The sequence below is a fragment of the Equus quagga genome, chromosome 2 (genome assembly GCF_021613505.1).
Source record: "Equus quagga isolate Etosha38 chromosome 2, UCLA_HA_Equagga_1.0, whole genome shotgun sequence".
Lineage (NCBI taxonomy): Eukaryota > Metazoa > Chordata > Mammalia > Perissodactyla > Equidae > Equus > Equus quagga.
Genome location: NC_060268.1, coordinates 126,795,203 through 126,805,925, shown reverse-complemented (window position 1 = coordinate 126,805,925; position 10,723 = coordinate 126,795,203). Strand labels below are relative to the sequence as shown.

Below are 10,723 nucleotides of genomic sequence, written 5' to 3'. Positions count from 1 at the left end.
AAAGACTGACTTTAAGTGTGTACCCGGAAGCGGTTTCTCACTTGCATCAGAACAGCTGGGGGCTTGTTAAAACAGTGCTGGGCCACACCCCTAGAGTGTCTCGTTCTAGATACAGGGTGGGGCCAGAAATGTGCATGTCTCACTAGCTCCCTGGTGATGTCGATGCCGCTGGTCCAGAGACTCCTCTTTGGGAAGCACAGACCCTGCAGAATGAACCACCAGAAGTGTAATTTCTCCCATCAGTAAAGGAAAAATGTGGGGACAGTGGGTCCCTTTGTCCTTTCCCAGGTGTCCGGGCCTCCCCCAGGGCTGACGTCCGGCTGCCCTGCAGCAGCACTGTGTTAGGGCACATGTCAATCCTGTGTGGCTGCAGCCTGCGCCCATCCGTGAATATTCTGAGGAACACCTTGAATGGCTTTCTTTACCTCACGCTTTCAAGAGGGGCAGTCCCTCCTCTTCCCAGGTGGGCGGGTTGACACCCAGGCTATGGGAGGTCTGTGCAGTGAGAATGAGTCAGTCGCCAACCAGGCAGAGGAAACCAGTGCACTCTTTATTGCAGACTGAAGCTAAGGGCTCATTCACACGGTGGGCTCTGATTTGGGGCTTCTCTGACTGCCCCAGCTTTCCCAGAGAGGCAAGGGCAAACTGGCCAAGCAGAAAGAAAACAGCTTCTAGAAGCAACCCCTCCCAAGGCCTGAGGTGAGGACCTGGGGAAGCAGGAACTTGGCATGCAGAGGTTAACCAGAAAGGCAGTGGCCACAGGGCCAGGCACACCTGACCCCCATTTCCTGGAGACCGCCGGTCACTCCCTTCACTGGGAGTGCCATGAAGACTCTGAAAAGTTCTAAGAAGCCCAGGGTTTCCGGGGGCTGGTGTAGGGAGGGGGAGCACAGACTCAGAGCCCTGGGGATGGCAGGGGGAGAGTTGAGAACTTTCACCCTCCACTCTGAGGACATCCCCAGGGTCGCCCCCTGGCCCTTGCCTCTCAAACTGTAAAGTGCTTGCAGGAGTCACCTGGGATCTCATGGAAATGTAGGTTCTGATTCCGGAGGTCTGTGATGGGGCCTGGGATTCTGCATTTCTAACAAGCTCCCACGGATGCCAATACTGCTGGTCCACAGACCACACTTTGAGTTGCAAGGCTCTGGCCACACAACGCCTTTGTGCGTATCAGAAAAGTGCACCCCTTCTTCCACAAGGAGAAACTGCACTCCAGGACACAGGGTGGGTGGGGCAAGGCCAGCCTAGACTACTGCAGCCCCAACTTGTCCCCAGTGTCCACAGCTGAATTCTGCAGCCCTGGAGAACCACTTTCCCAGAGCTTGGCCAACCAGGCCTTGTGAGATAAGCAGAGGGAACACAGCATCTCTCGGAACGCTAAGTGCTCAGTGAGGAACCAACAATGGTCCCAAGCTGTCAGCTTCTTGCCAAGAGACAGGACGCCTGGGCAGGGGCAGGCCCCAGGACTGGGATAAAGGGAATGGGAGTATTCTGAGAAAGGGCCAGTGCTCTCAGCTCTGAACAGCTTAATCCTAGGAGTAGAAGAGTGGCTACCAGTCCATGGACATAGGATGTGGGTGGCCTGGCTTGTCCAAGTCATGGGGCCTCAGGTGTCTCCCATAGATCAAGACCAAGGTCCAGACAAGCTGGGCTCTGGACTCTGAGCCTGCTTGCTCCACAGATCAGAAGGTGGGGGGTAGATACCTGGGGATCAAGAGGTCAAGGGTTCTACAAACCACAGACGTTGTCATAAAGCAAGAGCCCCAGGCCCCCACCTGGCAGGGGGACCAGTTGTCCCTGTTTGCTGGTATTGTCCCAGTGTTAGCAGTGAAAGTTCCATGTCCTGGGAACCCCTCAGTCCTGGGCAAACAGGGAAGGTTGGTCACATCCTAGACTCCAGGCTGAGGGCTTAGAAGTGACTAGGTCAGCAGGGCTTTGGGTGGTGGCCTGGGAGCTGGCTGATCACAAATTCAGTGGTCCGTGGTGCCTTCTGTCCCGAGATGGACCAATGATAAGGCAGCCAGAAGGAGAGTGTGGTGGGGGTGGCCACCCAATCACCCGAGACCAGAGCCACAGGCACACGTGGCTTTGTTTCTCTCCGGCCACTTCTCCTGCGGCTCAAGGGTTGATGCCAGGCACACCTGGTCCGTCCCCAGGAGCACTCAGAACTTCTGACCCCACTGACATCATGAGGAAGGACAGAGCTGACTTGATGTGTTCCCTGGTCTCTCCGCCTGCTGGGCCTCGGGCTCCTATGTAAATGTTCTCAGCCCGCTGCAGCGCCAGGCCACACTCTCCACAGCTTTCCCACCAATCTAGAGACCCACAGGGCCCTGGGAAGGGCCTCATCCAGGCTGGTTCTCAGGAAGCAATGAATAGATGGAGGTTGTCTTCTATGCGTCTCAGGGCAGCGACTGGCTCTCAGCACTAGAAACTAGGCCTCAAACCCACAGGCGCCCAGAAAATGCTCCGCGATGCTCATCTGTGGGCTCAGAAGGTGCCCGAGGATTGGAGGGTAACTTGGAGGCATGTTTTGCCTAAAAAGCCTCCAAGGAGCCCAAAGGAGGCAAAGGTTCCCCCCTCCACCCCTTTTCCCAAATAACAAGGCTCAGAGAGGGTGGGGGGTCTGCCCAAGTTTGCACGGAAGCTGTGAGTGCCTGGAGTCTGGGCTCCAGCCCCCACCGCGCCTCCTCTCTCTGGGCCTTCCAGGGCCCGCTACTGCTCTAAGCTGTCTATCCTGGACTGGCTGCACCCCCCCACCACGCACTGTTCCGCCCACCCACCCCCAGTCCCCCAAGCTTGGCCTCCCATGGGCCTAGGGACACCCTCCCCTCAGGGTGTCAGGCCAGGTGGCCTCTGTCCCTTGGTGGGTGGGCAGGAGGAGAGAGGCCTACGGTGGGGGTGCCCGAGCACCCTCTGGAGACATGAGCATGTCAAACTTGATGAGCGGTGGTGCAATGACGCGCACCTCGGCATTCAGCGGGTTGAAACGGAGGTTGATGCTGCGCAAGGCGGGCATGGCGGCCAGCTTCTCCATGGGCACATCTGCTGGGGAGAGAGGACAGGTTAGGGGGCCAGGCAGGCAGAGAAGAAGGACGAGGGAACAGGGAGAAGCTCACCCTGCTGAAGAGGCACTCCCTGCACGGGGGTGGGGGAGGGGGGCCCAGCTGCTGGCGCCCAGCCCGGTGCGAAAGGCTGTCAGGGCCCCCCAGGGCATTACAACACAGGCAGGAAAGCACCCCCCAAAATAAAGTTAAACTTTTGGATTGCCATTTATCCCAGCAATTCCACTCCTGGGAAGAACCAAAAGAATTGAAAACAGGTACTCAAATGCTTGTGCACAAATATTCACAGCAGCAAGATTCGCCATAGCCAAATGTCCATCAACGGAGAAGTGGGTAAACCAAATGTGGTACATCCACATAAGGGAATATTATTCAGACACGAAAAGGGATGGAGCGCTGACACATATTACAACTTGGATGAATCTCAAAAACATGCTGAGTGAAAGAAGCCAAACGCAAAAAGTCACATACTGTATGATTCCACTTACATGAAAAGTCCAGAATAGGCAAATCCATAGAGACAGAAAGATTAGTGGTTGCAGGGGCCGCGGGGGGTGGGAATAGAGGGTGACTGCCTAATGTGGACGGGGTGATGAAAGTGTTTTGGAATGAGATAGAAGCGATGGTTGCAGAACATTGTGAATGTACTAAATGCCACTGAATTGTACACTTTAAAGTGGTTAACTCCACACAGTACTCAATGAACATTAGATAATATTATTAAAGGAAACTGAGGCCCAGAGAAGTTAAGTCAACTTGCCTAAGACAACCAGCTTGTAATTAGCTGAGCACAGGCTGGAACACATGTTCTCAAAAACACTGTAGGAGCTCAGGGAGGGAGCAGCCAGCCTGGACACAGAGGGGGCAGCTGTGCTCGGACTTGAGGGGTTGGCAGGATATGAATGAGGGGAAGGGGCGTTCGAGGTTGGTGAGCAAAAGCATGCGGCAGCATGCCAGAGAAAGCAGGGAGCAGGGGGACTGGAGGCTGTATCAATGGCATCTAGAAGGGGCCCAGCCCTGCGGGCAGTTTGGAACACCAAGGACGGTAGGACCCCTCAGCTCAGGGAGCCAGGCCCCGCGCCTGGGCCCAGGATCCCTGTGGGACAACCTGATCTGTTTTTCTGTTCCCCGTTTTAGACCACCATATAGGGAAGTCTCTACTTAGGAGGGTGCATACTGTGGTTTAGAGAGTGATCCAGACCACCTGGGTTCAAATTCCAGCTCTGCCATTTTCTAGCTGTGTATCGTTAGGCCAATTAATCAAACTTCCTGTGACTCAGTTTCCTCATTGGTGAAATGGGGGAAATAATAGCACCTATCCAATGGGGTTGTTGTAAGGATCAGAGGAGTTAACACAAAGCACTCAGAACAGTGTCTGGACACACAGTAGGCAGTTGATAACCGGACCAATGCTATACCATACAGGCCCAGGGCTGCGCTGCCCTGGATGCAAGCCCTGTCCGGGCAGAAGCTCTGGCTGTGGTCGCCGCCCGTGATCCCACTCTGTGAGCAGCCCAGATCCCATGTGACCTCCCACCCTAGCCCAGGACAGGGCCAGGGCCTCACCCCTCTGAGCTGGCACAGTCGCAGGCTGTCAGTAATGGCGAGAGCCAGCTCCTGCCTCCAGGACACCGTGTGCTGGGCAGAGGTGAGGAGTTTTTGTTTTTGTGGTTGTTTTGTTTTAAATTTTGGACCACGTTGGTGCACGTTATGCACATATTTTTAGCTTAGGTAAATGGTATTGTGCTATAGATCTCATTCTATTTCTGTGTTTTTTCAGTAAGCACCACTAAATTGTTTTGGAGATACACAGACAGTAAAATGCTTACTGTGCAAGGAGGTGTGCACATGTCTGCACTGGGGACCTCCGTCCAGATCGACTGGAACGTGCCAAGAATGCCCACAGGCGTCCCTTCTTCTCTTCCCAGTTTATACCCCTGATTTTTCTCATGATTCATCTGGCCTATTCCTGAATTAATATAAGTGGAACCATCTGGAACGTGTCTGGTGAACGGCTAGTATGTGACCTTCAGGGTAAGAATTGTTTACTTAGGACACTTTGAATATTATTGCCTCAAGTTATCATTTTCTTTTTACCTTTTTATTTGTAAATAATTTCTAACTTATAAAAAGTTACAAAGGAAGAACAGTACAAAGAACACCATAAACCCTTTACCAAGATTCACCAATTGTTAACATTTTACCCTCTGCTTTATCGTTTGTGCACGAGTGCGCTCTGTTTCCACACACACGATTGTTTTTTGAATTATTTGAAGGTAATATGCATATATCAAGGTCCTTCATCCCTACTTCATTGTGTCTTTCCTAACAATAGGGCATTCTCTAGGGGGCCAGCCCAGTGGCATGGTGGTTAAGTTTGCATGCTCCACTTTGGTGGCCTAAGGTTCATGGGTTCAGATCCTGGGTGCAGACCTACACACGGCTCATCAAGCCACACTGTGGTGGCATCCCACGTACAAGATAGAGTAAGATTGGCACGGATGTTAGCTCAGTGACAATCTTCCTCAAGCAAAAAGAGGATCATTAGGAACAGATGTTAGCTCAGGGCCAATCTTCCTCACCAAAAAAAAAAAAGGATAGGTACATTCTCTTACATAACCACAGTTATCGATTTCATAAATTACATTGACAGAATGCTTATCTAACATATGGCCCATATTTCAGCATTGTCAGGTGACCTAAAAATGTCCTTTTTAGCATCCCCTAGTCCAGCACAGGATCCAGTGGAGGGTCAGGTACTGCATTTAGTTGTCATGACTCTCTGGGTTCCTTTGTCTTTTATGATGTTGACATTTTGGAAGAATGTCACGCCATTACCCCTGTCTTTTTGATAGAGTCCCTTGTTTTGTGTTTGTCTGGTGTTTCCTCAGGATTAGATGGGGATTATGCATCCACAGCTGAAACACTGCGCAGGTGGCATGTTCTTCTTGGGGTGTCGCATCCGGAGATACATGGTGTCCATCTGTCCCTCATAAGTGACGTTAATTTTCTTCACCCAGTCCAGGGTTACCTGATTTCTCCACCATATAATTACTGTTCTTTTTCCTCCTTTGCAACTAACAAGAAGTCTGTCGGGACACACTTTAAGAGCATGCAAATATCCTGCTCCTCATCAAAATTTAGCATCCATCGCCCCTAGATTTAACACCCACGGAGGAGGCTTGCCTGATCTGATCTTCATGATGGTTGCAAAATGAAGATTTCCCAACCCCAGTATTTCACTCTAAGCAAGAGCCCTCCCTCCTCTCCCACTCATCTACTGATTATCAACGTAGACTCCTATGTTTCACAGTTCCTTATCGTATTGGAGTATTTTGGTGCTCAAATTGCCCCAGTTGGCCAGCAGGCGCCCCTTCAATCTGGCTCTAGTCTCTGACGTGCCCCCAGCACTTTCTGATGCACTTGCTTACTTTCTAGGAAGGCGCATCTCGGGTCCTCACTGCCCCCACCCTGGAACCAGCCTTCAGGAAGTCAGTGGGGAGGGGGATGGGACGCAACACTAACAGTGCCGTTGACCAAACTATGTTTCACAATCCATCCATGAGGTCCCAGGAACATCTAAACCGTTTGCTTTGGACTGCTGCCTAGAGCACCATCCTGTGTCCCCACCACACCCCACCTCTCTACTCTGCTAGTGAGGGATACCCAGGTGGCCTCCATCTGTTCTTAAGGGCCAGTGTGACAACATCTTTGGATGGATGCCCAGGAGCAGGACTGACTGCTCCAGCAAAGTAAACTTCATCTAAGGTGTTCTGCAGAACTCCTGCTGAGTCTGCCAGGAGCTCCAGTCACTCTGCTGGCCCAGGGCTTTCGATGGAGGCTGCCTGGACCTGCCCTCCATCTCCAGGCTGGCCGACATTGAGCCTGAACTTCAGCAAGGATTCTGTGGTACCCTTTCCTTCCCTGCCTTGGAGCTCCGCGGTGAGGGGAGGGCAGTGCCTGGGGTTCCACAGCCAGGAAGGGGGTGAGGAGAGCCCACTCTGGGCTCTGCTCTCTACACTGTGGAGAGAGCCCACACAACTGAATCCCCTGAAGACAGATACTCTCCCTCCTCCGGGCTTGGTATCTGGGATGTAGCTACCTCCTAGCTCTTCTGAGAAGGGAAGGGGAGGCGACTAGCTCAGGACAGCTCCTCACAGGTGCATGTCACTTGACCTGATAAAGCATTTCCCTATTGATTCTCCCCAGAGCCATGGGCGCAGAGCAGCACAGGTGCCCCTCTGCCCACTTTACAGATGAGGAAACCAAGGCTGAGCAAAGACTGACGCTCCACTCTGAAGCAGGAGAGTTGGGCCCTGGTTTGCTGCCTGGTGGTTCGCAGCAAGCTCCACAGTGTCAGCGCCTAGCTGGGTGGGCAGGGATGAGAGCAGGGAAAGCAACCCAAAGGCCTTCAACCCAAGTCAGCAGGTGACTCAGCAACTATGGGAGTTCCCAGGGGCCTCTTCCCAAGGCCGTCAGCCCAGGATGTTCCCATCCAGGTGGGAGTCTGCAGGGCTTCAGGCCTTCGGGATCTCCATGTCCGGTCAAGTCTTGTTGATGGTGTTTTTTTGTTTAACTAACACGTGTTGAGTGCTTGCTGACTTAAGCTCTTTATGTTAAGGTTTTTAATCCTCATAATAGCTGTATGAATTGAGCACTATTATGATGTCCATTTGATAGATGAGGAAAATGAAGGGCAGAGAGGTTAGGTAACCTGCCCGAGGTCCACAGCTAGGAAGTCCTGGAGCCAGGCTGGCTGGCTCCAGAGTCCATGTTCTTCATGCCACCTCCCAAACGGCCCCCAGCCTGGCATGTTCCCCCCTCCACCAGCCGTGACAACCCTTCGAGGAGTTTCCTCACTAACGGGAGATAGAAAACAGTCTTCTTGCAGGGCTCCCTGGACTCTGCGTGAGTGTCTAGTTTCCCCTGACCAGGACACTCACAGCATTCTGGGCCACCCACAGCCCAGGGACTCCACCTCCAAAGAAGCCAGGGGCACAGGGCAGGAGTCACAGAATCTCTGAGCCCTCTAAGGTCCCCATGGCAGCCGTTCCATTTTGTTGACCTGCCCTAAGAGAAAGGGTTTCCTGGAGATGTTCTCAGATTGATTCTGGAATTTTCCATGCCTCCTTATTCTGCTCTAGCTCACAGTGTAGAACAAACTTGTCCCTCTTGTCCATAACAACACTTGTGAAACTTGTAGCCAGCAGACCCCACCACCTTCTTCAGGCGAATGCTGCCAGATCCTTCATTCCACATGATACTGGGCGGGCGGTGGAGAGGTAGTCAAGATGCGGAACAGAGCTTTGAGTCAGAAAAATGAGACTGGCTTTTCCAGGGCCTGACTGTCTTGCTCTAGGCAGCACCTCTGCACCTCAGCTTTCCCATCTGTAAAGTGGGTCACTCTGCCTGCCTTGCAGGGAGGCCAGGAGAATCTGAGGAGAGGCCAGTGTGCAGTATGCCAGCGCAGTGCTCCAGCAACACACTCCACAGGCATAGGCCCCCTGCTCCTGTGGCTAGTCTGGTGCCTACACACCAGCCAAGCACCACCCAGATCCCTGAGGATAAGCAGACACCAGCCACAGAGCTTGGCCAGCAACACCTTGGCCAGAGTCTGTCACTAGGAGGATAAGGGAAGAGGTGTGAGGCCTCAGATTTCTCCCAAAAGTGCTACAGCTCCCCGAGCCCCTCACGGCCACTCACCGAAGGTCAGAAGCCCTGGATGTAGCCTCTGCTGAGAGCGGAGAGAACCAACCAGAAGCTTCCTTGAGGTACTAATTTTCATGAGTTGCTGGACAGCGGCCATACACATCACAGCAGAGGACCATCAGAGCTGGGAGGGCTCTCGAATTTGGGGAAACTGAGGCACAGTGGGAGGAAGCATCTTTGCTGGGATCATCCAGTCCCTGGGCGGCCAGGCTGACCTGAGACAGGTGAGACTCACTTAGACCAGAAAGGAGGGACATACTGGAGTCCACAGGCGCTGTCAACAGGCAGCCCCTCCCAGTAGGACTTTGCTCTCCCTTAGCACCTTGGGGTGACCTGGCTCTGAGCTCCCTGAGGGCCTGGCTCTGTTTGTTAGCCCAGCGGTCCAGTCTGTGGCCCTGCACACCCTGGGAGCACAGGAAACTCTTAAGCTTCTGTGGGCAAAGTCATTTCTTTATCCCTGAATCCCCAGGGCCAAACACCACGCTTGGCATACATACATGGTGGGCACAGAAAGACTCTGGGCAGCTGGGAGGGAGTTATGAGGCTGGGCGGCAGCCAGGAGCAGGCCCCCAGCAGGAAGATCAGCTCCAGGGTGGTGTGTGGAGCTGGACAGTACTCGTCGGGCAGGCAGGGACCTACAGGATGGAGAGGACAGGAGCAGCGAAGGAGGGACCCAGTGTGGAGGGCAAACTTGGAAGCTCAGGGAGCGAAAGCAGCAGAGACAAGGCGTATGCAGTATGCAGGGCTGTGAGCAGATGTTACTCAAGGGAGGGGAGCGAAAGCAAGACCAACTGGTGGCAGGGCCTGCTCTGGTGGCCTGGTGGTTAAGTTCGGCACACTCCACTTCAGTGGCCTGGGTTCGAATCCTGGGCGCAGACCTACGCCATTTGTCTGTTAGTAGCCATGCTGTGGCGGCAGCCCGTGTGAAAAAGAAGAAAAGAGGAAGACTGGCAACAGATGTTAGCTCAGGGCAAAACTTGCTCAGAAAAAAAAGAAAATCAGCTGGTATCAGTTCCCACCCACATCTTCCACTTTCTCCAGAGCTTATCTGTGTGCTAGAGCCACACTGTACAGCAGCCGGCAGCCTGCTCCTCCCCACCCCTTACTGGGAGCAGCGGCTGCTGCAGTGGGGGCTGAGGGAAGGGGCTGCCCAGGGGAGTTCTAGCTTCTCTTCATGCAAGCTGGGCCCCATTTTCCTCAGCAACGATGGCTGGGAAGACGAGGGCTAATGACCTGGACGCTTCCTCTTCTTCACAGTAGCTGCAGCTCTGTAATGGCCATGGCCACCAGCACAGCCAGCAGCGTGGTCGGGCAGGACAGACGCCATCCCCACCGCCCCTGATCACCCAGATACGAAAAGCTTGCATTGAGCTTTTAAGAGGTAAAATCATCTCATGGGGTATTTTATCCCCTGTGTAACACAGAGGGAAATCCAGGCCCAGAGAGGTTTAGCACCTTGCCTAAATGAGCCCAGCAAAGGAGGCTACTTCTGGGAACTGATATTTGAGGCCCTGTGCTACATGGTTCCTCACAATGACCCGTTTTGCTGATAAGGAAACTGAGCCTGGGATTCTCAGGGCTGACAAAGATTCTCTAACTCTACTCCGGCTCCCCTGGATTTTCCAATTAGGCCTAACTTTTGAGTTTCTGTGTTTGTCTCTCACTGTCCAATTTTAGCAATAATCCTGGGGGCAGGTCTGGTGGTGTAGTGGTCAAGTTCGCATACTTGGCTTTGGCAGCCTCGGCTTCATGGGTTCAGATCTTAGGTGTGGACCTGCACACCGCTCATCAAGCCATGCTGTGGTGGCATCCCATATACAAAATAGAGGAAGACTGGCACAGATGTTAGCTCAGAGCCAATCTTCCTCACAAAAAAAAAAAAAGAGAGAGAGAGAGAGAATCCTGCTAAGCTGGTTTAGCCAGAGTCTCCACTCTCAATATCTGATCAC

The 10,723-nt window shown here is 53.1% G+C and overlaps 1 protein-coding gene across 3 annotated transcripts in view; it reads right to left on the bottom strand.

Annotated features, from left to right (window-relative positions):
• Positions 1-531: 531 nt before the first annotated feature.
• LRRC20 (leucine rich repeat containing 20) overlaps positions 532-10,723 on the bottom strand; it is a 78,240-nt gene continuing 68,048 nt past the window's right edge. For all 3 annotated transcript variants that reach the window (XM_046650399.1, XM_046650405.1, XM_046650410.1), the window contains exon 5: positions 532-3,045. In XM_046650399.1, the coding sequence (XP_046506355.1) occupies positions 2,891-3,045 (155 nt within the window). In that variant the 3' untranslated portion in view covers positions 532-2,890. The remainder of the gene's footprint in view (positions 3,046-10,723) is intronic.